Genomic DNA, 22,799 nt, shown 5'->3' with positions numbered 1-22,799 from the left:
AGGAAAGCATATACTACTAACCATGAATCCGCTCATTGCAAAGTTATAGATTTGTTAATCTGTTACAGAGATGTGAACTGGGACCAACCGCTCAATTTATTACAGTCCCTTATTACAGACAGTTGTCATAATTTCAACTTGCCAGTGATAGAATATGATATGCTACACAGAATAACTAGACTTTTAATTTAATCTACACATCAGTTGCCATGCTATTGAAGTTGTACTGAAAGTGTTCCATTAATTCATTATTTGTGCAACCATTTAAAAAGAAATATTTTTACAAAGAGCTATAAACATATTTGCACATTTGCTTTTTTTAACATTTTTTATTGATTTATAATCATTTTACAATGGTGTGTCAAATTCCAGTGTAGAGCACAATTATTCAGTTATATATGAACATATATACATTCATTGTCACGTTTTTTTCTCTGTGAGCTACCATAAGATCTTGTGTATATTCCCCTGTGCTTTAGAGTATAATCTTGTTTATCTATTCTACAATTTTGAAATCCCAGTCTATCCCTTCCCACTGCACATTTTCTTTTAATAAGTCAGCTTCTTGAAATTTATATTGAAACAGAAGTTTTTAAAAATGGAAAAGACTTTATGCAAGAATATGATAATTGCCATAATTATGAGAATGATGATAGTCAAAAAACAACCTAAATGTCCATTGACAGATGACTGGATAAAGACATTGTGGTATGTATGTGTTTGTGTATATGCAGCCATAAAAAAGTATAAAATAATGCCATTTGTAGCAACGTCATGAACCTGGAGATTGTCATTCTAAGTGAAGTAAGCCAGAAGGAGAAAGAAAAATACCATATGATATCAATAATATGTGGAATTTTTAAAAAAAAAAAACCCACAAATGAACTTATTTACAAAACAGAGACAAACTCACAGACATAGAAAACAAACAGACTCAAAGACATAGAAGACAAACTTACGGTTATCAGGGGAGGAAGGGAGTGGAAAGGGAGTCCGAGATTTGCAGATACTAACTACTATATATAAAATAGATAAACAACAAGTTCATACTGTATAGCACAGGGAACTATGTTCGATATCTTACAGTAACCTGTAATAAAAATGGAAAAGAATATGAAAAGGAATATATGTATGTATATGTATGACTGAAACATTATACCAATATACCAGAAATTGGCATAACATTGTAAACTGACTATACTTCAACTAAAAAAAAACCTCTGAAATTAAAAAAACAAATATAAATAAAATAAAAATTTAAAGAACAATATACAGAAATAAAATGGAGAAATAATTTGTACATCCAACCAGTGAAATATTTTATCATAATTAAACTGATGATTATAAATTCATTGCAGAAACATGAATAAAGTTTAGTACACAATTTTGAGTTTTAACGTATTTATCAAATTACACATGTATTATGTTGAAACTATTATACAAATTCTATATATTTTTAGCAGTAATATGGAAGGGAAAATAGACAATTTTTTAAAGAGATGGGTTAAATTGTTACTAAATTTGATTGGCTATAGACGTACATATATGCATTTATTGCATCTTAACACTCTTTTACATTGATTCTATGTATGATAGCAAGTTTCCATGGGTAGGAATCAGGTCTTCTCAACTGCTCTTTATAGAAGTTGACACAATAGCAAATACAGTCCATGATGTCCCTGTTCATAACAGCAGTACTTGCCGACCACGCCAGTACGTGTCTTAAAATGTCAGCAAGGCTGACTGGAAAAGAAACAAAAATAGGGAGGTAAAGCCTATGGCCTGGGTGCCAGGAATTCTTGCTTCTTCTTCATGTGCAGTTAGCTTACTGAAAGGGCTTGGAGAAACCCCCTTAGTCATGGAGAGTTAGCACGTCCTCTCAGTGAACTGCATGGGCTTTGTAAGGACACTAAGAGTATAGTAAAGACAGATTAGATAGCAAAGAAAAACATTGAGTAGTAAAGGTGATAGCTATTAGCATAATTAATGTTTGTACAATTAACCATTTTTAAGTGAAAGAGTAAATTAAAATCAATTAAGCAAAACTATAGATTCAGGGAAAAAATAAAAACCATTCTGCTGATCTTGAAAGGAAGCAGCAGCATTGTTATTTTGGTCATCTGTGTGAAACCTCAGAAAACTTTCCTTACCAGTCTGTTCACCAGCTCATGAGGAAGCAAGTTGGGCTAATTGTATAGTTTTTTGAAATTCTAGTCTCTTTGGGGTCAATATTTTATGAAGAAGTTCCATTTGTATAGAGGACTGCAGCCTAAATTACATGCTAAATATATTAAACACCTTTGGGGAGCAAAGGAGCTTCTTAATAGCATCTTTCATATCCTTATTTCTCAGGCTATATATAATGGGATTGAAAAAGGGAGCGAGCACAGAGAACGTTAGGGCAATGGTGTTGTCCCAGAATGGTGTATAAGTAGCAGAGAATCTAAGATACATGAGGGCCACACTGCCAAAAAACAGCAGGAAGACAGCAATGTGGGCAGCACAGGTGGAAAAGGCCTTTTTACGACCCTCAGCTGAAGGGATGCCCAGGATAACAACAATGATTCTGATGTAAGAAAGAGAAATAATGAGACCAGTTATTAGAATACCGAGAGCATGAACCACATCTTGCACCAAGATCACAGATGTATCGGTACAAGCTAAATTTAGTAAGGGAGTGAAATCGCAGAAGATCTGATGGATTTGGTTGGGACCACAGAAGGGCAGAGTAGAAATCCACACAATCTCAGGTAAGAAGATGAGGAAACCATAGATACAAGAGCCTGCAGAGAGCTGAGTGCATAGTTGGGGAGTCATGGTGATCGGGTAGTGGAGGGGGTTGCAGATGGCAATATACCTGTCAATGGCCATGACAGTCAGCAAGGCTCCTTCAGTGTTTCCAAGTGAATGGAAGAAGTACATCTGCAGGAGGCAGCCAGTGAAGGAGATGGTCTTTTGACTGCTGATCAGATTGGAGAGCATCTTAGGAATGGTGGCTGTGGTGTACCACATCTCAAGGAATGAGAAGATACTGATGAAATTGTACATGGGATTGTGAAGACGAGTGTCCAACCTTACAGCAAAGAAGATCATCAGGTTCCCAATCACAATAAAGGTGTAGATGAAAAGTAAGGGGAAAAAGTACAGGAGGCCACCTTCCCGGGGTCGGGGGAAGCCAATGAAGATAAACCCAGTCACTGCAGACAGATTTTCACTCTCCATATCCCCAGAACAGCTACCTGTGAGTGAGGAAGGGGGCACGCTCAACCAACAGAGAAAGAAATCAATGCACTATAAATGCAAATGGTACTTTGGTTACCGGTGTTTTTGTGTTTTGACAATTCCCAGATCCAAAATAACCAACAATTTGCCTATATCTCTAATTTTCTTTTTATCTGGGAGACAAGATAGCATGATGATTAGCAGTGTGGGTTCAAATCAAACATTCTGAGCCTGAATTCTCATTCTGCCACTTATTAGTTGAGTAAAGAGGCAAGTTACATAATGTCTCTGAGTCTCAGAATCTCCTTCTGTAATTGAAAAATATCAGTGCAGAGTTATGAGTATTAAAGGAATTAATGTATCAAAGTCCCTAGTATTAATAATAATGCTCAATATGTTAGCTATTTCCTATTTGAACAGCTTCCTGAAAGAATAATACTAACATCTCACTTATCTTATTTGCTCTTCAGGTCACTTGCTGTGTGACTTCTTTCTCTACTACCGTACAGAAGCCATCTGTCCTACGTGTCAGTGGCATGATAACTGGGAAACAATGGGAAAGCTTGGTATTATGTTATGACTACACTTTTGCATCAGGAACTATTGAGTACTATGACTTGAAGATTTTCTCCCTCGGCTGTCATGAAACCACCCTCTCCAGGTTGGCCTCCTTCCTGAACGGAAGGTGCTTTGTTATAACACTCTTTTCCTATTTATGTGCTCTAACCTCATCCTCTTTACCCGTTCTTCAGATGGCTGTGTACTCCAAGTTCCTGCTGTGGTCCCTAAGATCACGCCTTTCTTATTGCTGATGAACGCACAGTCTCCATAGTTTTCAGGTCTTCCAAATATCTATCTCCAGAACACGTTATGTTTCCTGAACTTCAGATGCACATAGCCAACAGTCCCCATCTGCCACACTGTCAGGCTGCACGGTGGCCATTGTCAGAGTTCACTGTGACTTCTCCTGGATCATTGCTTTTTGAATGTTAACCTTCTTCTTAGAGGGCCTTCGTACTCTTCTTCACTTAAGTGACTCCTAGGCTTTCTTTAAGCTTCAGCTCAGCCATTGCCTCTTACCCCCAGCCCTACAATTGTTGCTGTGGTCTCCTCTCCTCTCCTGCATTCACACACAACACACACACACACACACACACACACATCTGGGTTTATGCCCCCCTAGTGTGCTACAGAGGGCTTCTACTCTAACCCTGACTATATCTTACTGTGACTTGTTTAACTTCACTAAATTATGAGCTTCTATTAAGGCAAGATCAACCTTCAGTTTTTCACAACCCCTGGCATGTATTAAGCACCTGAAAGTAGCTTATTTTTTAACAAGTAGATTTGGATCAGACTTACAAATATAATTAAAGCCAGAAAAATCCAGAAGTAACACTGGCAGGAAGGAAATGTGTAAATAAACATTTATGTCTTAGACAGTTGTAAAGTCTGAATAACTGGCTATTTCTTATTGCACATATCCAGAGCCCAGAGCTCCAAAGATGGAGCTTTCTCATGCACTTCTAGTCCAATGCCAAAATTCAAGCCTCCTTAAATCTTCATGAATTGAATCTTTAGAGTGGGTCTCATCCCAAACAGAGGAAATGAATACTTTCTCCCCAGACCTCAGTGACCCTCAGCTCGCCTCTGCCAGATGCAGAAGAGCTCTTCCTTTTCCCTGGGTCTCTGCATTCTGAAATGTTCTGTCAACTTCTCTGGAAGGGTTGTCATAGCCATCTTAAGAAAAATGCTAAGGGGGAAATGAGTGCCACTGAGGCTTCATCCCTTGGTAATAAAAAGAAAGCAATCTTTTCCCCCATGAGGTCAATTAGCAGAGCATCTCTGCATTTTTTTTTCTCATTAGATCTCCACAGCAAAGAGGAATCAGTGCTCCATGGAAGACTTACAGATTCTGGTGGCCCCTTTCTTGTCATCATTATGATTTAATCAGACAGTCTCCATTTAAGCTATGGAACTGAAAGTATGCCATATAAAAAAGAACCTTAATAGGTCCTCATCCTTACAAAGACACAAGAAATTGGACAATACTGAAGGCAATTTACTGGCATGTTAAATACTGTGAATAAATTAATGAATAGTAAATAGAATAATTTCTATGAAAACATGTAATTTAGAAGTGTGTCATACTAAAGAAGGTGGAAGAATGCCAAGTCTTTTTCTCCAACAACATACATAGGGTTTTCCTTCAAATTGTTTCTGTTGATGCTGCTGAACTCTTTAAATTTCCCATTTTACTGCAAAATATGTCAAAGATTTGTTATCAGCTCTAGCAGTTTTTGCGTGGAGCCTTTAGGGTTTTCTACATATAGTATCATGTCATCTACATATAGTAAGAGTTTTACCTCTTCTCTTCCAATTTGAATCCCTTTCTTTCTTCTTCTAGCCTGATTGCTATGACTAGGACTTCCAAAACTATTTTGAATAAAAGTAGTGAGAGTGGGCATCCTTGTCTTGTTCCAGATTTTAGCAGGAAGGCTTTCAATTTTTCACCATTGAGTATTATGTTGGCTGTGAGTTTGTCATAAATAATTTATTATGTTGAGATATATTCCCTCTATACCCATCTTGGTAACAGTTTTTTTTTTTAATCATGAATGGATGTTAAATTTTATCAGATACTTTTCTGCATCTATTGAGATCATTATGTGATTTTTGTCCTTTCTTTTGTTGTGTGGTGTATCACCTTCATTGATTTGTGTATGTTGAACCATCCTTGTGTCCCTAGAATGAACCCTCCTAGAAGAAAACATAGGCAAAACATTCTCTGACATAAATCTTAGCAATGTTCTCCGAGGGTAATCTGCCAAGGCAATATAAATAAAAGCAAAAATAAACAAATGGAACCTAATTAAATTTATAAGGTTTTGCACAGCAAAAGAAACCATAAATGAAATGAAGAGAAAACCTACAGAGTGGGAAAAAATATTTGCAAGTAATGCAACTGACAAGGGATTAATTTCCAGAATATACTAACAGCTCATACAACTCAATAACAAACAAACAAACAAAAAAATCCAAAAATGGGCAGAAAACCTAAACAAATACGTCTCCAATGAAGAGATACAAATGGCCAATAGGCACATGAAAAAATGTCCAGTATCGTTAATTATCAGAGAAATGCAAATCAAAACTACAATGAGGTATCACCTCATGCCAGTCAGAATGGCCATCATTCAAAAGTCCACAAATGATAAATGCTGGAGAAGGTGTGGAGAAAAGGGAACCCTCCTACACTGTTGGTGGGAATGTAGTTTGGTGCAGCCATTATGGAAAACAGTATGGAGATTCCTTAAAAAACTAAAAATGGACTTACCATATGATCCAGCAATCCCACTCCTGGGCATATATCCTGAGGAAACTAATGTGAAAAGATACATGCACCCCAGTGTTCATAGCAGCACTTTTTACAATAGCCAAGACATGGAAGCAACCTAAATGTCCATCAACAGAATATTAGATGAAAAGTTGTGGCACACACACAATGGAATACTACTCAGCCACAAGAAAGAATAAAATAATGCCATTTGCAGCAACACAGATGGACCTAGAGCTTATCATACTATATGAAGTAAGCCAGGAAGAAATACAGATACCATATGATGTCACTTATATGTGGAATCTAAACAGATGACACAAATGAACTTCTTTACAAAGCAGAAACAGACTCACAGACATAGAAAAAACAAACTCATGGTTACCAGGAGGGAAAGGGTAGGGGGTGGAGGGATAAATTGGGAGCTCAAGATGTGCAGATACTATTAAATATACAATAGATAAACAACAGGTTCACAGTCAAGCACAGGGAACTATATTTAATAACTTGTAATAGCCTATAATGAAAAAGAATATGAAAAGGAGTATGTATACCTGAAACACTATGCTGTACACCAGAAATTAATATATTGTAAACCAACTAACTCTATTTCTTTTTTTATGTAAACAATTTTTATTGAATATTTATGAGGGTTTTTTGGCAATGAATTAGAAATGCCCTCCTTATTAAATTCTACATTCCCCTCTTATTTTGGTCTATTTCTGTACTGTGCAGTCTCATTCCTATGCCACCACCACTCTTTTTAAATTATTGTAGCTTTACCATTCCTTTCTGTATGTAGTAAGGCAAGTCCTCCTTTATTATTCTTCTTTTAAGGAATTTGCCTGGTTGTTCTCCCATGTTCATTCTAACTGAACAATCTTTGTCTCGAGGTATTTTCTGATTTTGTCTTTGATTTCACTGTTGGCCCATTGGTTTTTTTGTGGCATTTTTTTTTTAATTGAAGTATAGTCAGTTACAATGTGTCAATTTCTGGTGTACAGCATAATGTCCTGGTCATGCATATATATACATATATTCATTTTAATATTCTTTTTCATGGAAGATTATTAAAATATATTGACTATAGTTCCCTATGCTATACAATAGAAATCCGTTTTTTATCTATTTTTTATATAGTGATTGATATTTGCAAATCTCAAACTCCCAAATTTATCCCTTCCCACCCCTTTTCTCCCGGTAACCATAAGATTGTTTACATCTGTGAGTCTGTTTCTGTTTTGTAGATGAGTTCATACTGTCCTTTTTTTTCAGACTCCACATATGAGTGATGTTATATGGCATTATTCTTTCTCTTTCTAGCTTACTTCACTTAGAATGACAATCTCCAGCTGACTCAAAGACCCATTATTTTGTAATAACTGACGTAGTTCCTGGAAGTCAAAGTAATTGTGATACATAGTGCGAAGCACTATGTCACGATATGCCTATATAATCATATGTGAATGGAATTTCTCCTTTACCACATAGATTTATGCTACAGAATATGACTCATCAAAAAACATCTTCTTGGGGGAGAGGCCTGCCAAATGGAAGATATCAGATGGGCAGATGAATGGCTTGACCATTAATGGCTTTCTTGTCATGTGTCTACACAGTAGGTTCACATAAAACTCCAAGACCAGACTATGGAGAGACCTGTCAGTGTGTGGAAATGTATCCGCTTGTATAAAACCAAATTAGCTCAGCAGAGAGGAAAACCATTGAAAATAATGAAGATTTTTTCCTTAATGTTTCTCTTGAATGTACTACTATAACAGGAATTCAATACTAAAAAACAATTTATATGTTCCTTTGAGTATGCAATTTAATCTAGATTATCTGTTTTTATTCTATGATAACTAATCTTTTTAGGATCAGCAACATTTGGTAAGTTTATTTTTCAGACATTCTTGTTCATCTGTTCACTATTTCTAGAAATAAAATTATTTCTATAAGAAAAGCATAAATTAAAAGGAGGGAGAGTGATAATTTGCTGTTAGAAAAAGAAATACTTAATTAATTAACCTGTATTTGTCCTTATCCAGGTGTTAGGAAATCTAGAGATATGAAGGTTTGAATGACGACAGTGCCCCCTTTTGTTAACCCTGCAGACTAGTTTTAACTGTGGACTTGAATCCTGAAGAGAATTGCCACAGTGAAACTCAAGTAAATGGTTGGCAGGTGGGCATCAGTGACAGTGGCGTGGAAGGACATACTTGCACAATCTGTTTATTCTCTAATTCCAGTAAATTCATTGCTTTCGGAAGTAAGAAAAAGTTTCTTCTGCCTGTTTCTTTTTTTAAAAATGCACAATAAAAGTAGAAACAGTTGCACTATATCAAATCCATTGCGACACTTGTAGAAATCAATACACTTGTAGATTAGATAGAATCATATTTAACTTTTTGTTTTCCTTTAGTTTGAAAAGTTGTATAATACCTAACTGATAATAGCAAATTTTGGGGGGCTGGGGTAGCATAACTTTATGTATTACGCATACTCCATGAACTCTTGGTGGATTCTTCTGCTCCTGTGGTCCATTTTCTTTTCCAACACGTGCTGCTGAAAACAGGAATGCTAACATACCAGTTTTGAATTCTGGTTGCCAGGGGGACAAGAATACAGATTTCCTGGGGAGGCTACTGTACACCTGTGCTTTGGATGTTACATGCAAGGAGTCATTGCCAAAACCAATGTCAAGAAGATTTCCCTCTGTTTTCTTCTAGGAGTTTTAGTTACAGGTCTTATGTGAAACAGTTTCTTTTGATCTGATGATTCAAGTATCCCTTATCACAGGAATAATTTTCCTTTAATTATGGTTTTCCTCTGCTTTGTTTCTTTCTGGAATTTCTGTAATCACATATATGGTTTGTAGAATAAGTGAATATATTCGCTATATATTTCTTTCTTTTCATTTAATCTTTGTTTTTTCATGTGACTCCTTTTTTTCTGGGATATTTCCTCCAGGCTTTCTTCCAAGTCATTATTTTCATTTTCTGCAGTATTCAATCTAGCTTCAATGTTTCCATTTATTTTATTTTTGTATTTCTTATTTGCCAGTATTTTTACTAAGAGACACTATCTTCACAAATCTTGTTGAACATTTAAATAAGAAATATTTTAATTATTTTTTTTTAATTAGAGTTAGTCTGTTTCATGAAAGAGCATTTGCTTCCAATCCCCAAATCTCTCTAACTCTGTCTCTCTTTAATTATAGTAACTCTTCAAGTTATTTGGGGGACATGAATTAAGCACAGTTAATGGTCTTAAAGCACACATTGTAGGGGAAGACTAAAGTGTATTTAAAAAAAAGACATTGTGTGTGTGAGAGAAAGAGGCTACATTTATGGATACAAAAACTGACTACAGAGGAATGTGTCCGTGATCTAATTGCTCAGAGGGAATATGGAGGCATCTTCCGTAAGTCTAATATCAGCTCTAGGTGATCGCTGTTTTGCCAAGAAGTGGTACTTTAGTAGCCTGGGGTTACCTGGGTATTTCATCACTTCTCTAGCTTGTGTATTTCAGATTTGCTTTTCATGCACTTCCCTGAACACAGCTCAAGGGACAGCTCCACTGTGATTCTGTTACGGAAATGACAGGCCAGAACAGGACAAGAAACAAGCACCACTCAGAGGGTTGGAGTGCTCAGATTTATTACGCTGGCCGGCGGGCTCAGAGGGGCTTCTGCTCCGAAGCTCTGAGCACCTCCAAGACGTGTGCATGAGGTTTTATAGGGTTAATTACAAGCTTGGGGTATTCAGCCAATAGGCATGGAACAGCTTTAGCAGCATCATTATCACAAAAGTAGAGGCAGGGAGGCAGCAAACCAACATTTCAAGGCCAGATATGTCTCTTTGAAAATCCAACTGGTTAGCAAAAAAAAAAAAACATGAACAGGGAATCAGCAAACCAACACTAATTAACTTAGATTTACGAGTTAGCCCAGCAGAACTCAGATCAGCAATCCAACACTTGTTACACTTAGATTTGTGAGTTAGCTTGTTAGCCCAGCCCAGCTTCTCCTTCACAATTCCACTGATTTATTTCCTCCATCCAGAGTTCCCAAGTGGATTGTGGTTTCTCAGCATCTGCTTTTCTAAACTATGACTATTTTTCCAAAGCTTATACGTAGCATTACATCCATTTAATCCTTAGGTTATTTTATTCTGTTTCCTTGTCCAGTGTCTGGCAGATATGTATTGTCTTCAGCTGGATTTCATATGCATGCATATGAGGAAATAGTCAAGTCTGGGGATCAATTGAGAGCACTCTTATTTCCAGTACTTATAATATTTTGGTTTTATTCTATTTTGCCTTTTGTATGTCCTGATATTGCTGCTAGTTTTTGAATGTACATCTCTGATAATTTCTGGACTACCCAACAGACAGGCTCAACTGGTGCTTTAGATACTTTAGCCAATAAAACACATTATTCCTTATTTTTTGAAAGGAATGTGATATACGGTATTTCAAGGTATTAAAATAACCATCATGAATGTCTTGGCAACTGTATACACATAATCTTTATTATTATATTCTTCATATTTTTCAGTGCTTAGGGCATCTAACAATTTACCTAGTCTCAACTTTGTTTAGTTCTATAGAATTTTTGGTGAAAGAAAATTTAAACATGAAAATAAGGAAAATTTAAAACTGCCATATTAAGACAGAAATAAACTTTCATTTAGAAAGGTAATTTCTGGTGGGAATAATGCACAGAACACATTTCAAAGGGAACAAAAACGAAAGCAAGAGAAGTAGCTCAAAAACGTCTACATCTTTATCTATGGCCATCTGTCATTCTCTGTCATCTATTTACCCATCACTGCAGAGTATGTTTCAAATTACTTTCAACCAAATAGTCTAAGTCAGTCAAATGGAATTTTTTTTAATAGATCACTCTTGACTATAGCATTCTTTAAAGCATCCATAACAAATGCTAGTAATTATTTGCAAATAATAATAGCTGACACTTATGTTTGCAGTTGCTAATGTTATGCAATATTCTAAATACTTGTGTGGAGTAACTCAATTTTTATAATAACTATATGAAGTTCTACTTTTAATATCTATTACTTTTACATCCATTTCACAGATGATGAAACTAAGATGCAGAGCAATTACTTCATAACTTGTTCAAGGTCACAAAGCTAATATGTGGAACCAGTGAAACATGAACCTCAGCCTCTTCTATAGATCTTATGCTTTTAACCACTATATTTTGCAATCTTCGGTTGTTACTAATGCTTATACAATGATACTTTTAAAGCTTATACTTAACAATAAAGTTAATGTTCAATAAAACAAAAACAATAAAAATTAATGCTCAAATATATTTTGATGGCTTAAACATCCTATTTCCTTTCTATTATTTATCCATCTTACAAGTCTAATCAGGTAGCTATTGATATCTTAATTGAATATGAAAAAAGGAATAAACATGTACATGGTGACAAGAACAGGAATAAGTAAACAGAAAACATCAGTGTGATAATAAATGAGTTGTAAGTTAATTTTATGGTCTAGTATGTTAGAGTAACATCCAGAGTGAGAGGTGCCTATGAACTAACATTAACTTGCAGATGCATTAAACACCTTCTGAAGACAGAGAAGCTTCTTAATTGCAATCTTCATATCCTTATTTCTCAAGCTATAGATAATAGGGTTGAAAAAGGGAGCAAGAACTGCAAACATCAGGGCAATGACTGTGTCCAAAATCGGTGGGAAAGTGGCAGAGAAACGCAGGTACATAAGGGCTACGCTACCATAGAACATCAGAAAGACACTGAGATGAGATGCACAGGTAGAAAAGGCCTTCCGGCGGCCTTCAGCAGAGGGAATCCTCAGGATCACAGTGATGATTCTGATATACGACAAGGCAATAACCAGGACAGAGAAGAGGATGGCAACAGCATGGATCACGTCCTCAATCAGAATCATGGATGTGTCTGCACAGGCCAAGCGCAGCACAGGTTCAAAGTCACAAAAGATCTGATGGATTTGGTTGGGCCCACAGAAGGGCAGTGTGGAAATCCATGCAATCTCTGGGAGCAACACAAGAAAGCCAAAGATGCAGGAGCCTGCGGAGATCTGAGCACACAGCCGGGGGGTCATAATGGTCGGGTAGCGGAGAGGGTTACAGATGGCAACATACCTGTCAATGGCCATGGTGGTCAACAAAATCCCCTCGGAATTTCCCAGTGAGTGGAAGAAGTACATCTGCAAGAGGCAACCAATTATGGAGATGGTCCTCTTCTTACTGATGAGATTGGAGAGCATTTTGGGAATGGTGGCTGTGGTGTACCAGATCTCCAGAAATGAGAAAATGCTAATGAAGTTATACATGGGGTTGTGAAGACGAGCATCCATCCTGACTGCAAAAAATACAATGAGATTCCCAACAACAATGAACACGTAGATGAAGAACAAAGGAATAAAGAAGAGGAGGCTACCATCTTCAAACTGGGGAAATCCAGAGAAGAGAAACTCTGTCACTGTAGAAGACTGGTTACTTCTCACCATGATCTCAGCAGCCTTAATTGTTATGGGTAGAAAGACACAGATCACTCCCTCGATGAAATGTGAAGAATCAGATCTATTGGCTCATATAAGAATCAAAGAAAGAAATGCTTTAAGTAGATAATTTAAGTCTATCATTCTTGGATTCATTAAACAAACATTCATTTAAAACCTACTATGTTCTAAGCACAACTATAGGTTTGTTGAACTCAGTAGTGAAGAAAATAGTTTCATGAAGCTTATATTCTAATGAAGGAGACAAGTAATAAGCAAATAAGATATTAATAATGTTGGGTTTATAATTTATATTAACTAAAACAAAGTAGGATTTTATGGGTACTAATAATAACCAAATTTTGTAAGAATTCCCCAAGTCATTTTTTAATCACATGCCAGATAAATTCTCCAATGATTCTTGGCTATAGATTAGACAATCAAAATTTTGATTCTTTGCTTCATATGTATAATTATTGTAAATTTATATTTTGCATTTTCTGGAACATCCCCAGTTTCTAAAATTCTGCTCCTTTATCAGACCACAGAGCTGCTTTGAGTGTGGTTAAAGAGGATAAGGTTTTCAGGGATACGTAACAACATGAAGCCTTGGTAGGAAACTGTAGTCCCAGAAGCAGAAAAGATAAAACTAGCAGAAATTGGCCATCACAGAAAGACAGGACTTGTGAGAAACTGAACAGTAGAAGATTTTGGAAGCTTGAAGAAGGCTCAGTAGATGAACTATGAGTTCTTTCTTTGGAATTTGGCTCTCAAAATTTTTTCAGCCAGGCTCCTAAAGTATCAATCCATTCAAAATATTGAAAAGAAGCAGAGATTCTTAATTAATATCTAAGTCTCCCTATTCAAGTTTCTCAATTGAATTACAGAGGAGGTAATTTTGAGAATAAGAATCTAAAAAATTAAAGACTTAGGGGAAATGGCTGAAATGCCTCAAGAGAAAAATGAGCAAATTAATATATTCAATGATTTCCATGATATACCCATGACCTTCCTGACGCTGGAGATCATGCCTTTGTCTTTCCCTTCAGCAGCATTCAAGAGTCTAGTTGTAGTGTCTAAAATGTTAAACAGTGGCATCCAAAAGGCATTTGATAGGGCAAGGAAGATTTTTGTCCAAAAGAGTAAAGAAAATCAAAGATAATGGGATAAGATGTTTAGATGTATGGATTTGGGGGTTTAAGATTGACGGATAAGAATGTGAAGACCATTGTGCTAAATAAAATAGAGGTCAAATTTCAATGAGACTAGAGAATTGTAACAGAAATAACCTAATTAATGAGCTGAAAGGAAATACCACATTCTTAGAAAGCAATATATTAGAGTTTAAAATATTTAAAATGGAATACTTACTATATTTGTAAAGTCTAAATATGGTAGAAAATTGGTGATATGAATTCAAGGTCATTTTGTAGAAGTTTATAAGAAAAGTTGTTAGATGAGTCATTCCTATAGACTATAATGTCTTTGGATGAGCCAATTAGAGTTGAAGGTATCAAACAAGATAACAAAGAAATATTTTTTAGGTTACAGAAATATAAAGAAAAAGAGAATACTAATAAAACATGATCCCTGGACCTTTTCTCAGCCCAGAGGCACATGGGAAGTGGAAGAAGAGGCAACTTTCCTCTAAACAAGTTTTTTTTTTTTTAGGAAGAGAGATTGATTTCAACTAAGGAAGGAAATAAAGAATCATTATAGACACAGAGAAGGTTATTTGCCAAAGGAAAAATGTTGTTGGAGATCCCTAGGAAAAAAATAGGCAGGAATAATATTAGTTGGGATTAATAAGAACAGAGCTATATTGGGATGACAAATGACAAAAGCTATTATGTTAGAAAATGGCCAAATATGTTAGGACTGAAAAAGATGTCCAAATGCCACCTGGAAATCCAGTTTAAAGATATTTCCATCTTGGTTGGGATGGTAACTTCCCAGGATAGAGGGTGTTTCTCATTGGTAGCTTAATTAACAAGTCTTTGCTCAAACTTCCAAGTACAACATCTAAGAGAAAGTACTTTGTGCCTAATAGAACCTCAGCTCCAGGTAAATAAAATGTTGTAGTGACCCACATCTTAGGAAGACTATCAACATAACGTTGACTCATCACCCTTCCAAAATCCAACACCAAGTAGAAAAGGAGAGTCGTGCAAGCCTGCAGAAGTCCAATGAAATAGACTTACCCTTCTTGATCTTCTGGACCCTGCAAAGCTTAGAAGAGGTGAATAGAAGGGCTTGGAAAAAACCAAGAAAGAAGGTGAGAAATAGGATTGACATCAAATTCACAGAACCATTAGACTGGCCCAACATCCAAAGAGAAAGAATCAGAAAGGAAAGAATTATGGTTGACACTTGACTGAAAGAAAAAGGGAAGAGATTTTGGTTATGTAGTAGTTTCGAATAAAAGAAGTGGATTTAAGAGTTTGATGCATAAGAAAGAATAAAATAACAAGGGAGTAAAAGATCCCTCTTACCCTACCCTCCACCTCAAAAATACATACACCCTGAGGAATCTGGCCCCTGGTGAAAAACCTGTGTGATTTTTCAGGTCTGATCATAGGCAATTACAAGGTCTTTCCCAGGCCGGCCTCCCAGGGAAAAGCTGTCCTCTCTACTCCAGATTTGGTGCACAGCCAGTAAGTACATCACAGTCTCTGTTAGGATTTGCAAAGACTCAGGCTCCCCTGGCCAGTCGTGCTCTTTGCACGTTTACATTCACCCCAGCATCTTCATTCCTAGGTCTGTTTAGCCGAAGCCTTGGTCCAAGGTCCTCCTCAGGCCTCCTTATGGGAGGAGAAGGAAAAACCTTGAAGACAATTTTCCCCACCCTGACTTAGTCCACTCCTTGTCCTTCCCTCTATTTCAGGGTCCATGAAACATTGGAGCCTTTTGTTCAGAGATCCTTCAACAGTGAAATGACCTCCATGTCTGTGCTGATCCAGCCAACTTTGATTGGTGCTCAGTTTCATGGGAGATATGAAATGGTGAGGGCGGCATGGGGAGCCACACTGTCTCTAGTCACAGGACCACCGTAAATGGTTCCAAGCTTCACTGTCACTTTCATTTGTTTCAATTGTTGCTTTAATCCACTCCTCTGACACGTGAGAAAGGGCAGGAGGGGAGGGAATAGCTCAAGTGGTAAGGTGCATGCTTAGCATGCATGAGGTCCTGGGTTCAATCCCCAGTACCTCCTCTAAAAATAAATAAACAAATCTAATTAACCCCCGAAAATTAAAAACATAAGTAAAACTTTTTAAAAACAGAAAAAGGGCAAGGAAGATTTATACTATCTTCATTTACACATCAGTGTAGAGATGGCTACTACGAATTCCTTAGAACTGAGACATTTTGGACCTCTAAATCAGTCATGGCTGTGGGCTTTCTGTGCTTCCAGCACCTCTTTTCCCCTAAGTGACTGGGGTTAATCCTTTTAGTAAAGTCTAGGTGCTTGTGTTTTAGTACAATCAGTGTTATATTCTAGAGAATGTAATAGGAAGTTTATCCGTTGGAGACTGGGAGAAGAGAAGTGAACTGACCCAGTCCCACTGGTGAAAGGAAGATGTGCATAAAAAACTGATCTGAGGGTATGGACTGTTCAACTTGAGCCAGTACACTGGGATTTGACTTTTGGTAATAGGCTCCTGACATCCTCAACCTCTCTTTACTCAAATTGTCATTTGATTTATATTTATTTGACTGGAAACAGAGACCAGTGTGTAAAATGATGTCCTCCTGGGTCAAAATTAATTTAGAAACTGAAGGTGTAAAAACAGAGGAACATTATCATCACTAGGGAAAACTTCTTTATTATTCAATCCATCATGCCTCAGGTGAAACAACATTATCACTGATTTTTAATCCTGTAGGCATATCTCTTCCCCTCTGAGCTGAATTCCATTTAGCCATTCATGCAGTCTCAAATATACCCCCAAATATTGGTGTTTAAGTCAACAGAAGGAGATGTGTCCTATCCTTCCATTTACTTTCTTCTTGACCTCGGACAAACCTGCATCTGGGACCCATGTGCATTCTCCTCTTACCTCTGGCAGAGACAGGGAGATCCATTCCCCTTCCAGCATTTATGCAGTTCAAGTCCTTTCAATATCTCAGGAAAAACTGTTATACCTGTTTCTAAAGCCTTCTTGGGAAGATTTCTCTAGTGGAGGATTTCCCCTGATGACGGGAGGAATTCTATCTCCCCGTGGGTTAATTAGTGGAAACCTCCTCCTCTGATCTTTTCTCATTAGTTCTCCTTTGTGTTAGGAACTCCAAGAATCTTCCTAAAATATGGGCCTCTTTTGATAGATTTGCCCAGAATCAGTATGTATGAATACACATTCTTATGAAGAATTGTTTTTGATAGGATTAGGGATTTTTTTTGAACTTCACTACCCTCTGCAAGGATGACGGCACTTTTCAAGGCTTGCTGAGTTTCCCTGAGAAAGATAACAATACCCATCATGATGACACTGTTGGCTGTGAGACACCATGCTATGATAAATGTGTTTACTTTGCTGAAGACACTCCTTTACCACAAGCTCTAACTATAGACCACTGCCCCGCAATCTGAGCCCACACATACAGAATTCGTTCCAGTAGTTCCAATGAAGATTTTAGCATAATGTGGGGATACCAATAATCTCTATATGGCAAAGAAAATGGCACGATCTTAGCTGTTCCCAGTATCCGTGCCCTTTGCAAGGTAATGTGGCAGATCTTTCCCTCCTCTGAGTCCCCCTCATGACGTGATTTGGCTATAGATTGCAAGAAAAAAACATTGTGTGTCAGTTCTGAGCCTCATCTCAAGAAACCCGTGCACTTAGGCTCTATGTCAACACTCCAATCAGCCATTACGTGAACAACAGAGACTAGCTAGTCTTCTGCGATGAAAAGTATGGGCGAGAGTGCAACTGTCTTAGTGGTGATGGTCTGAATCCAGCCAGCTCTAGCCAAAGAGGTGCTGACCCTGGATGCTTGAGTGAACCAGGACTTGAAGATTCACCTATCTGATTCCAGCCAAAATTCATCTGCAAATTTATGAGATAAACAGATAGCTTCTGTTTTAAGCTGTAATTTTGGGAGCAGTCTGTTTTGTAGCAGAAGTGTCTCAAGTCATCTTTTCCACATTTGCTCCCGTCCAGTCTGTATTCATACAACAATAGGGATGTTATTCTACGAATGTGATATCTTACTTCAATCTTTTCAGTGTCTTCATTTGGCAATTGGATTAAATTCCAATAGCTCATAACACAGCCTGTAAGTTTCTGCATATTTTGCCTCTAGCCTTCATCTCCAGGACTCTTACTGTGTTCTGCCTGCACAAATGCATTTTGTTCCTATAATGGGTTTCCTAGGAACCCAGGTTTTCTAACTTCAAGATGTTTGCACAATTGATTTATCTTATATAATTTCCTGGCTTATTCCTTCTCAGTCTTCAAGTGTCAGCTTAAATGCTACTTGATCAAAGAAGCTTTCTCTGCCCCTCCTTCTAAATAGATATCTATGCTTATTAATTATTTTGATGCATATTGCTAAATTGCCCTAGAAAAGATTATATACCATTTTGACATCCTGTCAGTACCCTGAGAGTATATATTTATTTTCTTCATCACATTTAAATTGTCATCATTTTTAAAAGTAAAACTTGGTTTTTAATAACATTTTATTATAAACAAATTGGAAAACTATAGATTAATATGAGTTAAAATAGAAACCACCTATTAAATGTGGATCCAAAGGTAATCAGAGTTAAAGACCTAAATTCACTTTGTTTTTCAAATGAGGGCCAAACGATTAGGAAGCGGTGAAATCAGTCAAGAACATTTTTAACAAAACAGAATAGAGGGGGAAAAAAAGAAAAAAGAAGCACCAATGGACCAAGTATAAACATTGTTTTATAAAAATATCATTTTAGTTATAAATATGGTTATGAATATGTAAATTTATGTATATATGTGTCCTATATTATGATTTAAAATACATTGTGAATCACAGTTAACAAAAGGTATGTTCCCACTTGCTTCTTATTACCTCATTTCTCTGCTTTCATTGGTAATAAAACTCCATGAAAGAGTTGTCTGTACCTGAAACTTCTTATTTTTCTTTGATTCTTCTCTATTCAACTACTCAAGTCAAGCTCTTACTTCCACTAGTTCTTGCATACTTCTCTTACTACATTTAACAATGACCTCCAAGTGTCTAAATCCAAAGTCAATTTTCAGTCCTTATCTTACTTGACTACTTGCAGGATTTGACAAAGTCGATCACTTCTTCTTCCTTGATGTATTTTATTCATGTGGCTTTCAGGACTCATCCATCACTCCTTCTGAGTCACATTTTCACTAGCTTTTACTGCTGCCTGGATTATTCGTTATTCTCTCTCCATATATCCACTTGACTAACTCCTCCATTTTCTTCAAGTCTTTGTTCAAATGTGACCTTCTAATGAGGTCCATTTATGACCATTTATTTAAAATTATGATCTCCCTACTCACACCAGACCCTCTTATCCTGCAAAGATATTTTTTCTATTTTAAACAGAACACAATTTCATATAATTTGTTATTTTTTTCTTATTTTAGTGTGTATTTTTAATATCTCCCCTTATCACGGTGTAAACTACATAAGGGCAGGGAATTTCTTTCAGTTGTATCACAGGCAACTGAAATAGTGCCTGGCATAGTACCCTTACAGGTGCTACATGAATAAAGAGATAGGTCATATAAGTAGGGGGCTAGTGCCTTTTAAATTCAGCAATGTTTTACAGCTAACTATAGAAATGTTTAATAGAATCAAAATTTATTATTTATATTTTGCACTAAGCAATTCATATATGTTTAGTATTTTATGTATTTGCATTATGTAAGATAATTGACCTGCTAGAATGCCAAATTTATGTTAAAATTCTTTTTTTTTTCAATTAGTGGTGATTGTGCTTATAATTAAACTCTTGAGATGTGATAGGTTACAGAACACAAAATAATGTTCTTTTGAAAACTTGGAAAAGTGATTTGTATTTCTTTAAAGTTAAAATGCTTGGTACTTTCTTTTTATTTTTTTAATTTTTTAATTTTTTTCCTCCTTTTTCAGTTTTATTAGGTAGAATTATTACAGTCCGACTGCACATACACACTATATTGCATGTAAATACACATATACAGTATACTTTTTTTAGTTTTCATATATGTACTAATTATTATTTCTAAGAACAGATTAGATCTTTGGCTTTTTAAACTTACATAGTTATCAAAGGAATAAAGCCAACTACAAAATAAGAATCAACAGAATGTGGTGATCCAAGTCATAAAGGACAGATGTGCTTATACATATTCAAGAAATCAATCTTAGTTATAAATGATAAGTAGTTCATTTTTGTTCTTATTATTATTATTATTTTTAGATTCCTCATATAAGTGATGTCAGTATGGCATTTTTCTTTCTCTTTCTGGCCCACTTCACTTAGAATGACAATCTTCAGGTCCATCCATATTGCTGCAAATGGCATTATTTTATTCTTTTTTATTGTCTGAGTAGTGTTCCATTGTATATATGTACCACATCTTCTTTATCCAGCCATCTGTTGATGGACATTTGGGTTGTTTCCAAGTCTTGACTATCATAAATAGTGCTGCTATTGTGGTGCATGTGTCTTTTTGAATTTTATTTTTCTCTGGATATATGTTCCTTATCAGATAAATGATTTGCAATTTTTTTTTTCCTCTTCTGTGGGTTGTCCTTTCACTTTCTTGAAGGTGGGACTCACTTTTCACACCTGTCTCTGCAAGTCCTCAGGAGCCAACCTCCTGGCTGCCATTGCCTGTTTGTTTCCAGACCCATAGCCTAGTTATCATGCTTTTTACTGTTACTTTCATCTCTTTCTCCTTTTCCCTTACTTCCTTGGACCTTTTGAAGACTACAGGGACATATCCTGGAAGGCTGAAAACTTTGTTTTCATATGCAGATTCCCTGATTCTGACTCGCTCTACATCTTTGGCAAGTGTTTTATCTATCTAGGTCTAAATTTCCAATTTTGTAAAATAAATCTCATTATTGCAATTATTGTTTTCATAAAAATGGCCAGTTATGATTTATCCTGTAGTTTTCAGTTTAAATATAACTTACTCGAGTAGAGAGTCTATGTGTATTTTCCTACTAGTTGCCACATTTTAAATTATTAATTATAATTAATTATAAATTAATAGCAATTTTAATGTCTATAATTCTCAACTCTTTTAAAACATCCTAAGCACAGGAACTTAAAAAAATAGGAGAGTATCTGGTTTTTTTCTTTAAAATTTTTTTTCTTTTTTTATTTATATATATATTTTTTTTAATATTTTAAAATTTGTTTCTAGTATCTGTCTGGCTCACCATTTTATGTAGGGCTTAGCACAGCATCTGATATACAGTAAGACCTAAATAAACATGTGCTGAACTGACTGAATGGATAGATGGATGGATGGATGGATGGATATCTATTAGATGGCAGAAATACAACTTCTGTGGGATCTTATTATGTAGATCTATGTAATTCTGTATAGAATTAAAAGTTTCTTTATAATCAACACTTGATCATCTATTAACAGTAGATATTTAGATGCATTAATAATCTCTAACACCAACTAATAATTAAACCCTCACATTTCTCATATGCTAAACTATAGCATTATTTTCACTTATTTTTTATATATTTAAGGAAATAATTAGCTTAAAGTGAAATAAAGAAGTAGTCCAACATAAAAAGTAATCCTATTTTCTGCCATTGACTCGCCCTCTGCCCTTCACACTTTATACTGGGAATAGATTTTAAGACCACTAAGATATGAAGACCAACGCATCTCACAAGTACTCCCTCTAGTCAGTTTACTTCTTTCTCTTTAGAAAATTATCTGGGGAGTGTTTTTGCTTAATTATATTTTCCTGGATATTGTTCTAATGCTCAGAGTAATGATGAGAGTTCTAGGCAAAGTAAAAGAAATAAAAATCAATGTAACCCTTTTTTTTACTATCAATGATTTGCCAAACTCTTTGTACTGTGGTTCACACATGTCATCACTAATTCTCAAAACAACCTTTGAGAATATATTTTTAACACATGATGAAATTGATTGATCAATTAAGAAAGTCCAAACGCTTCACAGAGATCATGTAATTCACAAGTGACTAAGTGAACTAGGATTTAAACCCAGATCTACATGATGTCAAAAGCATGCTTTTCTCTATTTTATCCGAGTTCTCCATTTTAATACATAAATGATCAGTCTACATGAAATGATTGTAAACGGTACATGAAAAAACATTCATTTTTGGTTGTAAAATTTATTTAGCAAGTATTATTATTTGCAACATGAATAAATGTATTTGTATTAAACTGAGTAAATTTGAAAAAATTATATATTGTAGGTAAGACATAGCTTTGACCAAAATTCTAAATATGATATACAAACGTCCGAGATTTGAAAATCGCTGCACTGCATCGTATTGCTGGAGAGAAAGTGTGCTTTTCCTGTCTCCGGTTTCAAGTTGCACGTGGCTGCAGCAGATAGTATAATGGTTGCATTAACACTGAAAACTAGGTAGCATTTGCCCCAGTTCAGTATCCAGTGTAGAAAAGCCCTGAATGCTTGACACTTCAGCAGTGGCTACTGAAGATCCCCAAGGTCACCGTATCCTCAGCCGCGCACTTGGCCTGCCTCCTCCCCCT

At 36.0% G+C, this 22,799-nt stretch overlaps 2 protein-coding genes across 2 annotated transcripts; both read right to left on the bottom strand.

Moving 5' to 3' along the window:
• Positions 1–2,274: 2,274 nt before the first annotated feature.
• On the bottom strand, positions 2,275–3,314 carry LOC102505497 (olfactory receptor 6K3). The gene has a single exon (XM_006178290.2). The coding sequence runs from the start codon at positions 3,220–3,222 to the stop codon at positions 2,275–2,277; it is 948 nt and encodes a 315-aa protein (XP_006178352.1). The 5' UTR covers positions 3,223–3,314.
• Positions 3,315–12,136: 8,822 nt separating this feature from the next.
• Positions 12,137–13,087, bottom strand: LOC102505248 (olfactory receptor 6K3). The gene has a single exon (XM_006178289.2). It carries the CDS (start codon positions 13,085–13,087, stop codon positions 12,137–12,139), a length of 951 nt encoding a protein of 316 aa, XP_006178351.2.
• Positions 13,088–22,799: the final 9,712 nt, after the last annotated feature.

The sequence above is a fragment of the Camelus ferus genome, chromosome 21 (assembly GCF_009834535.1).
Source record: "Camelus ferus isolate YT-003-E chromosome 21, BCGSAC_Cfer_1.0, whole genome shotgun sequence".
NCBI lineage: Eukaryota > Metazoa > Chordata > Mammalia > Artiodactyla > Camelidae > Camelus > Camelus ferus.
Note: the sequence above shows the minus strand (reverse complement) of the source record. Positions and strands in the feature narration are given on the sequence as shown.